The sequence below is a fragment of the Rattus norvegicus genome, chromosome 4, assembly GCF_021556685.1.
Source record: "Rattus norvegicus strain SHRSP/BbbUtx chromosome 4, alternate assembly SHRSP_T2T, whole genome shotgun sequence".
NCBI classification, from domain to species: domain Eukaryota; kingdom Metazoa; phylum Chordata; class Mammalia; order Rodentia; family Muridae; genus Rattus; species Rattus norvegicus.
In genome coordinates, this window is record NC_141537.1 from 11,257,603 (window position 1) to 11,275,857 (window position 18,255).

Sequence of the window (18,255 nt, forward strand, 5' to 3'; positions counted from 1 at the left end):
CAGTTGTGGCCAGCATATTTTATCACTGTCTGAGCTCCTGTCTCTCAAATCCCACTTCCTCCATCTGGGCTCCCTCTTGTGCACTCCTTTCTCTGGTGCATTTAGTGACAGTCGGGGGTGCTAAATGGGAGTGGTATTAAAATCTGGTTTCGCTGTTACTCTTGTTTGATGCTCCACAGTTTCCCAGAGCTTCCCGAGATGTCCTCTCATATTCACACAGGACTCACATCACAGGACATCAGACCTGGGAGCCACTTGCAACGTTCATCTCAGTCAACTTGATGCATCCTGTAGGCATGTCTATGGAATAATTTTTTGTATGGTACAGCCCAGCCCACTCTGGGTGTTACTATTCCTTGGACTGTAAGAAAGACAATTAAAGGTAAGCAAGCCAGAAAGTAGCATTCCTCTATGGCTTTCTGCCTCCGACTCCTGCCTTGGCTTTCTCATGACATGTGAGAAGAATGTGGTATCTATCCATGTGTAATACTAATCAGTCTTCAAAAAAGAGAAATTGTAGATATCTCTTAATCTGGAAGACAGTGTCCTCTGTGAAATAAACCAGCCACAATCAAGTGGTTGTGGTTTATGCCTTTAATCCCAGCACCTTTGTGGGAGGTAGATCTCTTGAGTTTACAGAGAGAGTTCCAGGATAGTCAGAGCTACACAAAGAAACCTTATTTTAAAAAATCAAGAAAGAGGGGGCTGGAGAGATGGCTCAGCAGTTAAGAGCACTGACTGCTCTTCCAGAGGTCCTGAGCTCAATTCTCAGCAACCACATGGTGGCTCACAACCATCTGTAAAGAGATCTGATGCCCTCTTCTGGTGTCTGAGGACAGCTACAGTGTACTTATATATAATAAATGAATTAATCGTTTAAAAAAATCAAGAAAGAAAGAAAGAAAGAGAAGGAGAGAGAGAGATAAAGAAAGAAGCTAGATATGTCTTTAATCCCAGCACTCAGAAGGCAGAAGCAGGCAGATCTCTGGTCAGCTCGCTCTACAGATTAAGTTCCAAGACAACCAGGACTGTTACACAGAGAAGCTCTGTCACAAAAGGCAAAAATTAAAAATGAAAATGTGGGACGGAGAACTGTAGGAAGGGTTAATGTGAACTTCATGTTGAATGGTACAATTTCAGTCTTGGTGTGGATGCCAGTAAAAATTGCCCAGCATAGTGAGTAAATGTGTATGTGTGTGTGTGTGTGTGTGCATCTGTGTTTACCCATGTGTTCTTGTGTAAAGACCAGCAGTTGACATCAAGTGTCTTCCTTCATTGTTCTTAGTTTTTGAGACCAGGTCTTTCTGTGAACCCGGAGCCTGTGGAGTGCCTCTGCCTCCCACGTGCTGCATTAAAGGCAGGTGGCACCACCTCAGGCTCCCACGGTGTTCTCTGTGACTGGGCATCAACCAGGACTTACTGATTTGCTCAACAATCCTGGGAGGTGTGGACTGTTAGCTCCACCTTACAGTGTGGAGAACAAGGTCACACAGCAAGCAAGCAGGGGAGGGAGGACTCGAATGCAAAACTTCAGCCTCTGACTCTGTGGCTAATTCTAGCTCAGCACTGCAGCTTGTTGCTGGTTAGGACACAAGCTTTGCCCATCGTGCCCTTCTTATCTCTTCAGTTCTCTCCGCTGCATCTATTTACACTTCCTTATCTGACAACTCAGGCTCACTTCGAAAATCTGTGCCGTAAGTGCACATTAAAGCCCGAGATGTCTAATTGTATTCCTTAGAGACACAGAAATAAATAGTGACCCACAAGGACCATCGCCCCTCCAAAATCACACACTCAATGGTTCTTAACCTGCGGTGGCAACCTTTCTGGGAGTCGACTGAGGGGTTCCCAAAGACTATAGGAAAAAAGATATTTACATTGCGATTTATAACAGTAGCAAAATTGTAGTTATGAAATAGATACAAAAGTAAGTATTGGTTGGGGGTCACCACAACATGAGGAACTGTATTAAAGGCTGGCAACATCAGGAAGGTTGAGAGCCACTGTGTAGGCGGACCAGGTCTGTTCTACATAGTGAGTTCCAGGTCAAAAAGAGAGAGAGAAAGGGGGGAGGAATAGAGAAAAGGAGGGATAGATGGTCTAATAGAGACTGCGGTAGTTAGTCTCCCACAGGATGCTTAAAAATTTCCTTAGGACGCAGTTACTGATATCACCAGGAGGGGGCAGGCTTCAGCACCTGTCATTTTCCAAAACCTGACCTCCAAGACCGCAGTCCAGACACTCCTCCCCTGACAGGTCCACTTCTGCAGATGTCTGATCCCTCACTTGGGAGAAAGACTCAAACTCATCCCCCTGCGGCAGAATAGGGTGGAGCAGGAATTGGGGGACACGTGGCTGATTGAGCTGAGCACCTCTTCTAGCTAGCTCAAACAGGCTGGCTTTCTAGAGCGAGATCCTGGCTACAGGGCTTGCAAGTGCCAGCCCATGTTTATTCATTCATTCATGCATGCCCTCCCTGATGGCTCTGGGTGGAAATGCCCAAGCTGGGCCCTCGGGATCGTGGGGCAGATCCCCAGACCAGAAGGCCTTCAGCCCGTGCTGAGCAAGCTTGTGTTTTGCACTCTTCATTCCTGCCCAACCTCAGTTAACTCAAAGGAGTCACCTGGTTGCTGCTCAGTTGCAGGTTTGCACACCAAGCAACCCAGACCCAGGCTGCCCTCCTGCCTTGCGCCTGCTAGGAGCCTCCGGAACTCCAGGACACATATCCCTGCTCTTTATATTAATAAATTAGCTGCACTCAGGTTTTGTATTTGTATTACAGTAGCACAAACTGCACCCAGAAGCAATGTCACAGGTAGATAATGAAAGGTTGTTCAATGCTAAAAAGAAAACGCACTGCTTAGCCAAAAGACCCTATGCTCTCTTTCATGCCATTTTATTTTTCAAATATTAATTATTACTTATGGGCGGAGTCAAAGGGGTATCTGATCACCCGGAGCTGAAGTTACGGGCAGTTGTGAGCTGTCTGATGTGAGCGCTAAGAACAGTCTGTGCTCTTAACCACTGAGCAATCCCTCCAGCCCTACTAAGCATGTTGCTTAGTGAAAGAAGCCCCCCTAGTCTGGTATGCTGCCCTAGACCTGTGATCACAGCACTCTGGTGGTAGAGGCAGGAAGATCAGGAGTTCAAGGTCATCCTCTGCTTCCTAGCTTGTTTGATGCCAATCTAAGCTATGAGACCCGGCCTGGGGTGGGGGTGCTGGGGGGGGGGAAGCCAGTCTGAAAGGTAACTTAGCTACGACAGCCTTTCTCTCTGAGTTGTGGAAAAAGCAAACTGTGAACATGGGAGAATTATGAATAGTCCCAGGGCCTGTCCTGTAGCAGTGGTGAGCGGATGGAACCTATTGACAGTAATATTACAGCGGTGGGTGCTGTTACTCAACCCGTGTTCTTGGGTTGGCTTTTATGAGAAGGAGTTCACACAAGAAGATAATAGGAGGGCTACGGAGATGGCTCAGTGGTTAAGAGCTTCCAGAGGACCTGGGTTCGATTCCCAACACCCAGATGGTGCCTCACAACCACCTGTAACTCTGGCGCCAGGGACTTCCATATCCTTCCTCTTTCCGGCTTTTGAGGGCACCAGAGGAGCATGCACAAACTCAGAGAAACATTAAACATGTTTTACTGACATGGAGCTCTTGTTAGGGAGACCTTTAGAAACAGAGTGAACTTTTCCACACCCTGTATGGAGGCTGAAGAGAGGAGTCATCTTAACAAGGTCTGTACAGAGTTCTCCGTCCCGACTTTGTGTCCTTTGCTAAGACAATTTTGCTATGTGGCTGTGTGCTTACTATATATAGCCCAGGCTGGCTTTGAACTCTCATTTTCCTGCCTCAGCCCTCAAGTGCTGATCTTCTTACTCCACTCATAGCCCTGCAGGAGGCATGACTAGAAGATGAGAGCCTGAGGCCAGCCTGGATACACATCCAGATCCAGTGTTCTCAAAATGATCACTGAATCACCCAAGGACCAGAATCCAGTGGTCCTCAGGTCCCTGCTGGGTTTGTTTAAATGTGTCTTTAATTCACAACAGCATGAGGCAGGAGAGAGAGGGACAATTGTGTGGCCATAGGAAGGGTCTGGGGCCGTCAGGACTGCAGTCTGGCGGAAACCTCCCACCAGCTGAGAGGCAAGAATTCTAGCACCTTTAATGTTTCCTGAAGGCTGCTGACAGAGACAACATCCCTTTCAGAGAGAGAAAGAGAGAGAGAGAGAGAGAGAGAGAGAGAGAGAGAGAGAGAGAGAGAGATCTAAGACAGCAGTGAACCTGCCTGTATACCAAGGCCTAAAGAATCTTAATTAATACCTAAAGATTCACAATTAGTATCTTTCTTCTCCCCAGCTATAAACCGGCAACTTTCTAGAAACCTTACAAGAGCAGCCATTTACAGTAAAAGGCGTGTCTTCACACCTCAGCCAACCTTTCTGATCCATGGCTTCCCCTTATCAGATTGCAACTGTAATCAAAGCTTCCCTAGAATCTTGTGGGACCTCGAAAGGTAGGATTGTTCCCGGTTGAGCTAAGATTCGAAACCCCGGTGACCCTGAAGGGACAGTAGGCACTTTGCCTGGTTCCTGGACACCAGGCCCCTGTCACTAACTGAAGCTCCCCATAGATTTGTGGCCTTCAGTCACATAAGGGCAATGCTCCAAGGCCCTCCACGTGTAGAGGACGAGACCTATGGTCACAGAGGCTTAAGCCAGATCTCCATTACAATGAGGTCCTAAAGGCCTGGAGGCTTAGCCAGTAAACTCTTCTCCCCAGACACTCCTCCCTACAGAAGATATTTACTCTCAGGCCCATCCTGAGAAGTGGGGTACGGTTTTACTCATCCACTTTCCGCCATGACAATAAATATCTTAATACCATGAACTGCCTCTTTTCATCAGTAGGAGAAGGCCTTCGCTTATATAGTGCTGTCTAATCTCTCACAGAAGGCCTCTCTACACTCTCAACCATGATCGCCACCAAGCCGATGACTGCCGCCCGCCGCTGAGCCAAGAACTTTTCCTGCAGGCCCAGCTGGAGCACCCTCTTTTCCCCTTGGTCCCGGGGCTTGATGTAGGCCTGGGGACCCCGAGGGGACCCTGAACCAGCTCCGGTTGTCCTGAGCCTCAGACTGTGTTTCCCCACCGCCGCGGTCGATGCCCCATGGCTTCCCTACAGCCTGACACCTGCCGGGCTAAGGCATGGGGTAACTTTCCCCATGAGGTCAACTTCCCACATCCCGCCTCCAGAGTGGCCGAGCCCCACACAACCCTACGGAATCTCACCTATTGTAAAGGTGAAAAGGAGGTGGTCAGGAGGCCGCCTTAGAAACCTTTCAACAGTGACTGAGCAGACCCACTAAGATAGCGTGAGCAGAGTTGGGTTTCCAGCAGCCATATCAGAGGCTCGCAAACAACTTAACTCTAGCTCCAGAGGATCTGACGCCCTCTTCTGGTCTCCTTGGGCACTGCACACACATCTGCACAAACCCATGCACAAATATTTATATAATTAAAATCCTCTTTTAAAATTAAAAACAGATGCCTGCAGTGGGGACACACATCTTTAATCCCAGCACTCAGGAGGCAGAGGCAGGCAGATCTCTAAGTTTGAGGCCACCTGGTCTACAGAGTCTCCAAAACGAACAAACAAAAAACAAACAAAAGAAAAAAATTCTTTCAACAGTGTTTCAAGGCCTACAAGAACCTGTATACACGAGGCTGGAGAGTTGGCTCGGTAGTTTAGAGTGCTTACTGCTCTTACAGAGGACCTGGGTTCAGTTCCCGAACTCACACGGTGTCTCACAACTGCCCACAACTCCAGTTCCAGAGAAATCCAACATCCTCCTCTGACCTTCTCATGCTCCTACATGCATGTGGTGAATATACGTATGCTCAAGCACATTCGTGTGATCACATGTGTGCATGTACACACGCACACACCGGATGCTACTCTCCACTAACACGCAGTTCCTTTAAGAACCTTAGCAGTTGCTGCTGAGACGCTCCAGTACGAGCCTTGCCACACTTACGCTGAGCTGTGTGCTCTCTCTCCCCAGCACCTCACTTATATTAACCCTGTGATCAAACTCTCTCCCTCTGCCTCATATTGGCTCATCCTGAAATCCTTTTCTGCAGTGAAGTCGAGAATCCTCCTTTCCTGATGTAGCTGGAGAGATGGTTCAGGGTTTAAGAGCACTGACTGCTCTTCCAGAGGACCCATGCTCAGTTCCCACACAGCTGAAGCTCCAGGTCCAGGGCGTCTGACACCATCTTCTAGGTTCTACAGGCACCAAGCATGGGATACACAGGCAGACAGTCGTGCAAGCAAAACACCATGCACAGAAAAGTAAGTTAAAAAACAAGTTTTTCCAGACAGGGTTTCTCTGTGTAGCCCTGGCTGTCCTGGAACTCACTCTGTAGACCAGGCTGGCCTCAGACTCAGAGATGCACCTGCCTCTGCCTCCTGAGTGCTGGGATTAAAGGTGTGCACCACTGCACCTGGATAAGTTTTTAAAATGTTGAGAAAGAATCTTCCCCTGGCCAGCATGATGGGATATGCTTTTAATCCCAGCACTCAAGAAACAGCACTACAAGTTTGAGGCCAGCCTGATCTACATACAGCTCGAGAACAGCCAGGGCTACATCAGAGAGACTCTGTCTCAAAAGTCCAAGCCATCACAATCACCATCATCACCACCTTTGCCTGACTGCGGTGAGATCCACATGCCTGGGATGATGCCGTGCTCTGAGGTCTTCTTTTGACAGACTTGTCTTAAACAATATAATGCTAAAGATAAGCCTGGATATAAACGTTAGGCCTGGGTGACAGTCATATGTAGCATTTGTCACTGTGGCAGAGGTGTGGTGGCAGATCAGGCAAGCACTAGGCAGCTCTCTGTATTCTCCACTAGATGACTGGGACCTTAGAATTGCTCTAAAATTAATGTCCAGCAGGGGAATGGTGCATCCCTTTAATCCCAGCACTTGGGAGGCAGAGGCAGGTAAGACTCAGTTACAGGGCCAGCCTGATCTATAGAGTGAATTCCAGGCCAACCAGGGCCACTGTGATGGTTTATATATGCTCGGCCCAGGGAGTGGCACTATTAGGAGGTGTGGCCTTGTTGGAGTGGGTGTGGCCTTGTTGGAGTGGGTGTGGCCTTGTTGGAGTGGGTGTGTCACTGGGTGTGGGCTTTAAGACCCTCATCCTAGCTGCTTGGAAGCCATTGTTTTTCTAGCAGCTTTCAGATGAAGATGTAAAAACTTTCAGCTCCTCCTGCACCATGCCTGCCTGGATGCTGCCATGCTCCCGCCTTGATGATAATGGACTGAACCTCTGAACCTGTAAGCCAGCCCCAATTCAATGTTGTCCTTGTAAGAGTTGCCCTGGCCATGCTGTCTGTTCACAGCAGTGAAACCCTAAAGAAGACAGACACCATAATTAGACTCCAAAAAAGCACTAAAAAACTAAAAAATTGAAGTCTAGAGATTCAGTCAGACACCCACAAGGCAGCTGACAGCTGTCTGTAACTCTAGCTCTAGGGATCCTACACCCTCGAATAGACATTCATGCAGGCAAAATACCCATGCACATAAAATATTAATAAATTACATGGTTTAAAAGAAGAATTTTCTCTGTTGTAACTAAGAGGCTTTCTTTCTATCCCTCACTTCTTGTACGTGGGGATTGGCGGTCCTGGGGACTGAACCCAGGGCCTTGTGCATCTGGGACAAGTGCTCTGCCACTGAGCTAGCTATAGTTCCAGCTGCAAATACCTTTAATGGGCTAAATAAGCCTTTTGCCAGCCTGCCTCAGCCAGTATCCTTGTCTCACTGATCAGGCCCATTTCTAAACGTTGAAGACAGCACTCCAATCCCTGGTGTCACAGGAAATGGTCTACCTCAGCTGTCATCTGACTGCCAATTACAAACACCAGGTTCATGTATAAGGAGAAGAAAATTGGGAACTTTACCACCTGGGTGAATGCGTGCTATAAAACTTTCAGGCTAGGGAGCTGGGGGCCTGTAGGATCCCAGAAAGACTCTGGCCTTCAGTACACACTGGCAGGCCAGGGAACTGGACTCTGATGTCAGAAGCCATGGGGACAACATAGTAGCTGAATCTCAGCCTTAGGTGCAGTCAATCAGCTACCCTGTGTTGTGGTTTGCCCTGGAGTTATCTGTATTTTGATGCTAATTCCACTGCCCCAAGGACAGCTGCCTAGTCGAATACTCAGGAATCAGGTGACTTCACCAGAACCACCACCCCATTGAATTTGTAAAATACAGGTGAGGGGCAGGTACAGGATAGAAGGAGGCCTGTCATTGGAGGAGAAGGAAGGATGGGCAGGAGAGAAGTTTGACGGAAGAGAAGAGAGAGGAGGAGAGAGGAGAGGGAGAGATGGGCTGAGAAGTCATGGCAGGTGATGTTAAGATTCTGCTCTGTGTATTTACAGGTTGTTATTAATGTTCCTAAGGGATGGATGGTACCAAGCTTTGTATGTTTAAGTGGGCAATTATATCTTATCAATTGGATCTAAGATTATTGTGTTGTGTGTTCTTTTATGTGAGGGTTTGAGTGTAGGAAAGTGTGCGGCTGGGCTGTGTTTCCGCCAAGATATCTAGCAGATATCTTGGGGCACCGCGGTGTGGACCAAGCGGGGTAAAAGACAACAATACTTTTTTTATTTTTATATTTTTACAACAACATCCCTGTCTGACTGGGATATGTGTTTGTATGGTTTGTAAGGCGACTCCTGGACCCCAAAGTCTGGAAGCTGCTGGGTCAGCAGTAAAAGACCCTATTTTCTCTAACAAAGTGTTGGGCAAGGACTGACCCTAGAGTCTGTCTTCCGGAGACACACACGCACACGCACACGCACACGCACACGCACACACACGCACCCTTTTCTAGGCAGAATGCTGTTTTAGTTTTATGCCCGAATTCATAAGGACAAACACGGTTTGGTGCGCTTTGGAGTATGGGTACTGCAGAAGACAATAGGCTGTTCCTAGTGCGGATCCTTGGAAGAAAGTGTCAAGGAGTTCACTGTTTGCCTTGAGTAATTCCCATAGCAAAGACCCAAGAGTCCTTCTCTGTCCTAGATTCCCTGGGACCCCATCTGTCCTAGGAGGTGTGTCCTGCTGGTAAAAGGGCCCACAAGCCTTTCCCTGCAGAACAGAGTTCAGGCCCCTGGAGCGACTCTCTCCTTTAATCTCAGAGTCTGTCCCCTCAGCAGTTTGTGGTACTTACTCTTGAGGCTTCAAGGGGCTGGGCAGGAGGAATTGGATCAAGAGGCATTGAGGACTAGGTCACTAGTGTGTAACACAGGGGCAGCGGGTGGTTGACGGCGCCGGCTTAGCACGCCCGACAGCACTAACGCGCGGGTGCCGGGCCAAGCAAATCTATTGTCCCTGGCGGCGCTGAGCCAGCAGGCGCCACAGAGTATATATATATATACCGGTTCCCAAGGCGGTCAGCGACACACCATGGCGCAACGCTCCGGAAAGGTGAGTGCTCCGCAACCTCGGGGACCCCCGCTGGTGGGGAGGGCACAAACTGGTCCCAGATGCTCTTCTGGTGTGACAACGTCAAACAAAACTTGCTTCATTTCTTAATGAAATGGGGCGACCTCCCTTTGTTGGCTGAGGGCGTGTCTAAGGAAGGTCGTCCTCTCCCCCAACCCTTTCTTAAGGGATTCCCAAGTCAGGAGCTTGGTCAGGTCTGGCGTTTCTGGCTTAGAGTGGTGAATCTCTCTCTGGTAGCCGATGTGGTCCAGCATCTCCTGCAGTCGCTTCACTCTTCTCACTACAGGGTGGGTGGGTGGTCTGAATGTGGTCTTTGACTCCATACTGCAAGATCTTTCTCTACTTGACTTGAAGCTGGTTCTCTGAAGTGTGTGTAAAGTGCAGGGAACCTCCGAATCCTTTGGATGCTGAGATCTTCCAGAATGTTCTGGAGGCCCTTAGCAGGCTTGCCTTACGCAGGGAGGGCACCCACCAGAATGGCTGTCACTTCCCTTCTGTAGTATCCAAAAACCCTTTGGCCTTCAGAGGCTCCTAGCGAGTGCCTTAGTGGTGGGTGTAATTTGTCTGCATGGACTGGAGTGTGCTGTGCTCCCGAAACAAACAGCACTAGCACGGCAGAGCAGGAAGGGAAGAAACCTCACGTCACCCATGCCAGGGGCAGGGAAGGACAATTCTTTGGAATAGGTAGAAATAACGAGACTGAAATGGCCACCGTTCCCGGGTGCTATGACGATATTCCTACACACAGAGTCCTTCTGAGAGTGATTGAGGGGTTGGAATTCTGATGATGGGAAGGGAATTTGCAGGTTCTGACTGACTCACCTGTTTAGTTTGGGACAATGACCACCTTCCAGTATTACTGCCATGGGGGTTCATAAAATTTGGACACCTGCCTATTACTCAAAGGAGTGTCCAAGAAGCAGCAAAATATCTGAGGACACAGCTCAGTTACTGGATGCTTACCTAAATGCATAAAGCCGTGGGGTTTATCCCCAACACGGAATAAACCAGGCACAGCAGAAATGGAGGCAGAAGGATCAAAGGTTCAAGGCCATTCCTAGCTAGTGATAGATTCAAGGCCAATCTGGGATAAGATCCCCTCTCAAAACCCAGCAGTGGTGATGCAGGCTTTTAATCCTAGCACTCGGGAGGCAGTGGCAGAGGCAGGTAGAGCTCTAAGTTTGGGGCCAATCTGGTTGGTTTCCAGAACAAGTTCTACACAGAGAAACTCTATTTCCAAAAACAACCCGAGCCAAACCAAACAAATCAAAACAAAAACAAAGACCAACAAAAAACCTTATCTCAAAATAAAGGGTGGGTGGATGGGGTAGACGTGACATTTGGCCCTCTCCTGAACACCCCACTCCGGCCTCTCTGAATACCCCTGTCCCCAAAGAGCTGGGTAATGTGACTATTCCACTGTGAGCCCAGTGGAGCCTGACATCAGCCAGCTGGCGGCTGACCATTCACTCCCTGCCCCATCAGCAAATAGTGTCTGGCATCTACTGTAATGGAAGAAATACAAGTCTGGGTGCCACTGAGGATGTTGAGGTCCAGAGGTGGAGAATCCCCTGCCCCTGACCTCTCAGCTGCCCTTTCCAGATCACTCTCTACGAGGGCAAGCACTTCACAGGGCGGAAGCTGGAGGTGTTTGGGGACTGTGACAACTTCCAGGACCGAGGTTTTATGAACCGAGTCAACTCCATCCGTGTGGAAAGTGGAGCCTGGGTCTGCTTTGATCACCCTGACTTCCGAGGCCAGCAGTTCATCCTGGAGCATGGTGACTACCCTGAATTCTTCCGCTGGAATGGCCACAATGACCACATGGGCTCCTGTCGGCCTGTAGGCATGGTGAGTTACGCCGCCTGGGGGTTGGGAACCAGGCTCAAGGAGTGGAAGGTCACCCTGGGTGCTTAATTAGAAATATGGGCATTGCCCAGTGATAAATCTTTAAAATCATGAGACTCCTGTCCAGGTTTACCCTGGGATAAGTATGAGATGCCAGGAAGACAAAGATAGGTCAGAAACAGCACAAGAGCCTTGGGGGCTGCCAAAGAATCCTTAGACTTCTGAGCCAAGCATGCAACTAAATTTCAAAGGTTGGAAATGTGTTTGGATTGTCACCGAATAGGGATGCCTTCATCAAAAGTTGGCTGGGCAGCTCCGAAAAAAAAAGAACCAAAAAAAAAGATAGTAAAAGTTGGCTGGGGAGTTAAGCTCCATAAGATGTCTGCTGCATGAGCACCAGAATCTGAGTTCAGATCCCCAGCACCACACACAGCAAGTGTGACGGCTCAGCTGTAACCCCAGCACCTCACACAGCAGGTGTGAAGGCTCACCTGTAACCCCAGCACCTCACACAGCAGGTGTGAAGGCTCACCTGTAACCCCAGCACCTCACACACAGCTTGTGTGACGGCTCACCTGTAAACCCAGCACTGCATACAAAGGAATCTCTGGGGTCTGCTGACCAATTACTCTAGCCAAATTGAGAAGCTTCAGGTTCAATGAGAGACTCTATAAACAAACAAACAAACAACGTGGAGATAAGGTGTATAAGCCTGGGCTCAGTTCCCAAAACACATGTAAAGGTGGAAGAGAGCACAGCCTCTGCAATACTGTCTGATCTACACACACACACACACACACACACACACACACACACACACACGTACATGTGATGGTATGTGCACGTGTTCATGTTCACATACACACACAATGCAATGACAAAAACATTTTAGTAAGGTGGAGATTAATTGAGGAATTCACCCAGCATTGCCCTCAGACCTCCACGAATGCACATGCTCTCGTGTGCCTGGATGTACTCCCATGTACATAAACACACACACACACACACACACACACACACACACACACACACACGCTGGTGCTGCTTTGAGTGTGAACATGTACCCAGGCAGCAGGCTTCCTTGCAGAAGTGCACAGGGGAACAGGCTCTTGAGTTGCACAGATGGCTGTATGTCACAGCTGTGGCCTTTAGGGTGGGATTTGAGGAAAGAGGGCTCCTTGGGTCACAGGTATGAGACCTGCTCCAAGGGTTGACCTCCAGGTGGGATATAGGTGGTCAGAGACCAGTGTGGGCAGCTCTCATCAGCGTATCTGTCTGTCAGAGTATCCTGGATGCCTAACTAGGGCTTTAGCTAACATCTGAGGAGTCTGAATAGGCGCCACTCTGTATGGGGCCCCCTTTCTTTCCTATATCAGTTACAGAATCAGCTGGGCTTTGGCATGTTTAATTGAAAGAATGCTTTCCTGGTGTCTCTGCCAGGATGTAGGCATTGGAGAGAGGCAGTGGGATGGTTGGCTCTGATCCTGCATAACGCTGTTTGTATGAAAAATATATAAGACATCTTCTGAAGACTGTTCTTGTCAGAGCCATCCCAGGCTTCACAGGCACCTGGCCAGTGGGGAGGGCCCCCCTCTGTCCTCTGGATCACACAGGGAAGTGTGTATGTATTGGTCCTAGTGAAATATGGTGTTGAAGCCAGTAGGGACCTCAACAAATGAGAATCATTGTTTTAGATGTCTTGGCTTAGTGTTTTCATAAAGGGTTCTATTACAGTTCTAAAATATTATCATTTGGAGGCCTGCCTGTGGTCTAGAACCGAGGGTGGAGAAGTCAAAGCTGGGACGTGAGCTCCCTAAGTGGAATGTCTGAGCAGAGCCAGTGACCCCCAGCTCTGGTCAGTGTGCTGGTCTCTAGGCAGCCTTGCCCTCCCTGGTCCTTAGTTGTACAAGGTGGAGATTTGAGCAGTTCAGTGGCTTAGAAGGTTACTAGAGTAATAGAACCCTTTCTCCCATCACATCTCATGGAAGAAAACCAGTGTGCGTGCGTGAGTGTGTGTGCGTGTGTGAGTGTGCATGTGTGTGCATGTGAGTGCGTGTGTGTGAGTGTGTGTGCGTGTGTGTGCGTGTGTGTATGTGTGTGCATGTGTGTGCGTGTGTGTGAGTGTGTGTGAGTGTATGTGCGTGTGCATGTGTGCATGTGTGTGTATGTGCATGTGTGTGTGAGTGTGTGTGCGCGCGCGTGTGTGAGTGTGCATGTGTGTGAGTGAGTGTGTGTGTGCGTGTGCATGTGTGTGCGTGTGTGTGTATGTGTGTGCATGTGTGTGCGTGTTGGGATGGGGAGAACTCACTGTTTCTCCCTAGTCCAGCCCAGGGCCGGGAGTATTCCATATTCCTTTCCACCCTTGCATGGGGAGGAGAGACTTGGAGTATTCCTTTCTCTCCTCCCCCCATCATGGAGCATGGAGAGCATTTCCGCATAGACATCTTCGAGGGCTGCAACTTCACAGGCCAGTGTCTGGAGTTCGTGGAGGATTGCCCCTTCCTACAGAGCCGGGGCTGGGCCAAGAGCTGTGTCAACGCCATCAAGGTGTATGGGGATGGAGCGTGAGTACAGCCGGGTTGCCAGACAGGCTTGGTAGGGTGGGTGGGTGGGTATCAGACCCTGGGGGTGACTCAAGAGAACCCTGCTTCCTGTGGAATAAACTTAAACAGCAGCTTCACCTACTCAGAGAGGGTCCACGTTCCCAGTCCAGACGACCCTGGACCTCTCTGCCTGATGGCTTACAGTCCACACCAACTTTTGGAGAGATGGGCTTCAAGGGGCTCTCATAGGATGAACAGAATGTCTGGGAATTTTGCCTGTCTTCTCTGTTCCAAAACAGCTGTCAGACCCAGTGCTTGCCTTGCAGGGCAGCTTCCTGGCACCTGGTCATTGTAAACACGCAGGTGCACCCCACCTGGGTTTCCTCCTGCCCTCGCCTGAGCAATCTGCCCGTGCACACACAGATGGGGTTGCATACTCTCTTCCCATCAGCCCCGCCCATTCTGGAGATGCCATCACGGTTTTGCAGAAGCACAGTCTGAGATTGCAGTTAACTGGAGAGCCTTTCTTCCCACAACAGAGGCCCTGATAGGATTGCAGCCTAGGGGAGCCCCTTCCACTCTAGAGCTGGGGACCCTTCAACCTCTCCCCCAGCAGAAGAGCCCCACGGGGTTGGTGTAGGGATTTGGCTCCTGAGGAAGTGTACCTCTATATTTCTGAGGTTTAGGATCAGGACCCTTCCGGGAGGGCATCAAGGGAAGGACAGAGGGAGACAAAGTGTGCTCAAGACAGAGCTCTAGTTACCCTCTTACCTGACCTCCCAACCCCACCCCCAAAGCAGAAGGTATTTGAGAGTCATGGGGTAGGAGTCCAAAACAATTTGCCTTGAGAAAGTCACAGGCTAAATTGTGTCTCATGAGGCCAGAGGCACACTTCTGTATGCCAGATATCGTAAGACCTAAGATATAATCCTCCTCCCAACCCGGAGGAGCCTGAGGGAAGGAAGGTGGGAGTGCACACTGAGGAGCAAATGACCTTTAACCTCCACTTTCCTGGGAGGAGCCGGGCTCAGTGGTCAGTAGTAGAGGCTAAGACGGTGGGCCTCTGTGTTGGATCCAGAGTGTTTTTATCTTTGATGACCTTAACTATTACATGATATAAAACTTGTCCAGAAGTGGCTTCACAGATGGTGAGGTCCTGGGTCCCTGGAGCCCTTTCTGGGATCTACCTGGCAGGCAGTAAAGGAGGGCTCCTTAACCACCTCCCCGTGCCAAGAGCGTTCCTTGTGGGCTCCATGCCAGCTCAGGAGTGAGCGGTCCCTCAGACCTGTATCCTAGGAGGCATGTCAGCAACAGCAGACATTCCCCAACACCCCAACAGACTGAGCGCTCCCCCTTTCTAAGTTTTGAAAATGATTATCATTTTCATACATCTGCTTTGCCTGCCTGCCTGCCTTTGCATCACATGCGTGCGTAGTGACCACAGAGGTCAGAGGGGCCATTGAGTTTCCTGGACCTGGAGTTACAGACAGTTGCCAGCTGCAGTGTGGGTGCTGGGAATCGAACCTGGGTCCTCTGGAAGAGCAGCTGTGCTCTGATCTGCTGAGTCGCCTCTCCACACACCCCTTTCTCTGGTGCTTTCCTCTAGGAGTGGCAGCTAGGTAAGCGAGGAGCCAGAGGACTAGCTGTCATGCCAGCCAGGTCCCTCTTCCTTTTGGAATGTCCATGAGAGCTCCAAGGTGGCTCGGGACATTACAGAACAGGGTGGGACTGGCTCACTCTCTTGGACACTCCCGCTTAGTGGTAGAAGGCTGTGGTTGGAAGGAAGCTCAAGTGATCTGCTCCCCTCTCCAGCCTGACACCCCCACTCCTTAGTTTCCAATCCCCGATCCTCCTACTGTCTGACTGTGCCATTTACCAGGTGAGGGGTCAGGATGAGGAAGGGAGGAGCCTATGATGACTTGGAGTGGAGAGCTAGGGAAGTGGGCTATGTGGCCTTTACTGGTCTCTCTTCTCTGAGTTCATCTGCAAGCATAAAGGCTCCGTACATTCCCTGGAAAGAGAACTTGAGTGCTCTGAGACCAGAGAGCAAGAACTGCCAAGGCACATTGTGGGAGGGAGGTCAGAGTAGCTCTGTGACCTGGATCTCAAGAATCTCAGACATCTGAGCATGCTGAGCACGCCTGAGGGAGTCCTGCTTCCTAAGACCGCTGTGCCCCAGAGGAAGGCTGTGTTCTACTGTGGTTAAGGAGGGGGAGGGGAGAGCCCAAGCTAAAGACTAAAGTGCAGAGACAGCCCTTGACCACGGTGGTTCCATTTCTCTGGTGCAAGTAGGCCTGGAGGCTCCCTCCCCCAACTTTCTATAGCTCCTTTAGGCCAGTCTCCAAACGACACCCAAGCGAGAGGGTCCACTAACGACTTTTCCCGGTTCCACATTTACATCCCTATATTTGTTGAGAATCTCTTCCTTAGCTTGTTCCCAGGAAGAGACCACCCACCTACCTAATCTTCCCCATCAAGGCCTGGTGCACACCTTCCCCCACATCCCCAACAGGAGGTGCCCTTGCCAGACCTCCTGTCCACCTGGCTCCAGGTCCTCCGTACAACGCAGGCAGCACAGCCCACTTGCACGGAAGCACAAGCGATGGATGCCAGGGCTGTTGGCTGAGTGGGAATGCTCCCCAGTTTGTATCAGGCGTCCGATCAAGAACTGAGTACTCTATGCAAACGGCCGTTTGGTGGGTGACTGGGCAGAGTGCATCCCTGAGTCGCTCTCGCCCTTGTCATAGGATGGTCAATTACTGTGCAGTCCCCATCTTGTCGAACCCCAGGACCAAGCCAGAATCAGGCAGTCACTCAAGGCAGTGAGGACCTAGGACGGAGGGGCGGGGCAGGGGAGGCGACTGGTGTGGTTCCCGCCCGGTGACCCGCCCTTCCTCTGGCCTCCAGGTGGGTCCTCTACGAGGAGCCCAACTACCGCGGTCGCATGTACGTGGTGGAGAGAGGCGACTTCCGCAGCTTCTCAGACTGGGAGGCCCACAGCGCACGCGTGCAGTCGCTCCGCCGGGTGCTCAACTTTTTCTAGTCCCAACTGGGTATGTGCGACACACGGAGGCAATAAAGATCCAGAAAGCGGAGTGCTGGCGGGCATCGGAGTGCTTTCTAGACCCCTCACCGGTTGGGGACCCCAACCGGGCCGGGGAAGCCTGGCTGTGCAAGGAAGCCAACTCCCTCCGCTCCCAAAGCTAAGCCAGAGCGGCCGCCGCCTCGGGGTCCAGGGCCACACGAGGGCGCCCGCGAGCGGACCGCAGGCAGCGTGTTTTCTCAAGCCTCGGGGCCACGCCCGAGAGGAGGGGAGAGATGCTGGGGTTGCGGGGGAGATGAAAAACCGTGAAGGGCAGGGTGGGGGAGAAGAGGAAGGACAGGGCCGGGGGTTGCGGGGAAGAGGTGGGGGCAGGGAGAAGAGGAGGGCGGGGCCGGAGAAAAGAGGGCTGGGCTGTGGGGGCGGGGAAAGAGGAGGGACAGGGAAAAGGAGGGCGGAGTCAGGCCCCACGAGGAATGGAGACCTGGAAGAAGCTGTCAGGGTCCAGAGGCACTAGACAACGACTGTCTCTGCAGGATGTCACTCAGCCTCCGCCTTCGCATGGCTCCAGGTGCCAATATACAGAGCTTCCCTGTGGTCAGGTCCTCTCCAAGACATCAGTTCTGCCTTGGGGCTGGGCGTAAATCTGGAGAACCTGTTCCCAGGAATGGAAGAGGAGAGGAGCCTGCCCAAGGAGGTGACTCCTGCAGTGGGGTTTCTGATAAGAGGGTCCATTTCCTCGAATGCCCATGCTGTTCAACCTAGTTCCCCAGTGAGAGAGGAAAGTCTCCTTGAGGGGGGTATTCCAGATGAGATGGAGACCCGGGTATTTCCCTGCCCCTCTCTGCAGGCCCAGGCCCTCCCTGACCAGTTCCCACCTCTCCTGCCTCATTCCCATCTCTACCCTCCCTACACTGAAAGGAATGAGAGGAAGAATACCATTAAAGCTCACTCGGTCCATGCAGGGGGTGCTATCACCAGGAGCCGGACAGGGGGCAAAGATGAGCGATTCTAAGAAATGTTGGGGGCCCCGAGTCACCCCAGGACAGTAGAGGGTTGTTCTAGGTGGAACGTCATTAAGCTGTCTCTGGGTAGAGAACACAGGTACATCTTCTACCCTAGGAGTCCCCAGGGCCTGCTGACTCTAACTCCATCCCGCCGAAGGGCACTAAAGCTCAGTGAACTGAGACCTCCCCCAAGTGGGCCCCCATCCTCAGGAGGTTCAGGCCAAGCACCCAAAGAAACCACTAGAAAGCAAGTAACAAGACAAATGCCTTCTCCACTGCTT

General features: G+C 50.8%; 1 protein-coding gene across 1 annotated transcript; it reads left to right on the forward strand.

Annotated features, from left to right (window-relative positions):
* The first annotated feature begins 9,492 nt into the window (after positions 1–9,492).
* On the forward strand, positions 9,493–17,022 carry Crygn (crystallin, gamma N). Its single transcript, NM_001106573.2, has 4 exons — positions 9,493–9,518; positions 11,139–11,387; positions 13,803–13,948; positions 16,835–17,022. Exons 1-4 carry the CDS (start codon positions 9,498–9,500, stop codon positions 16,968–16,970), a joined length of 552 nt encoding a protein of 183 aa, NP_001100043.2. The 5' UTR covers positions 9,493–9,497; the 3' UTR covers positions 16,971–17,022.
* Positions 17,023–18,255: the final 1,233 nt, after the last annotated feature.

Excerpts from the sequence above, each read along its gene's own strand:
- Crygn (NM_001106573.2), top strand. The coding sequence starts at position 9,498 with ATGGCGCAACGCTCCGGAAAG. Across the intron at positions 9,519-11,138 it reads TGGCGCAACGCTCCGGAAAG|ATCACTCTCTACGAGGGCAA; the intron begins GTGAGTGCTCCG and ends TGCCCTTTCCAG. Across the intron at positions 11,388-13,802 it reads CCTGTCGGCCTGTAGGCATG|CATGGAGAGCATTTCCGCAT; the intron begins GTGAGTTACGCC and ends CCCATCATGGAG.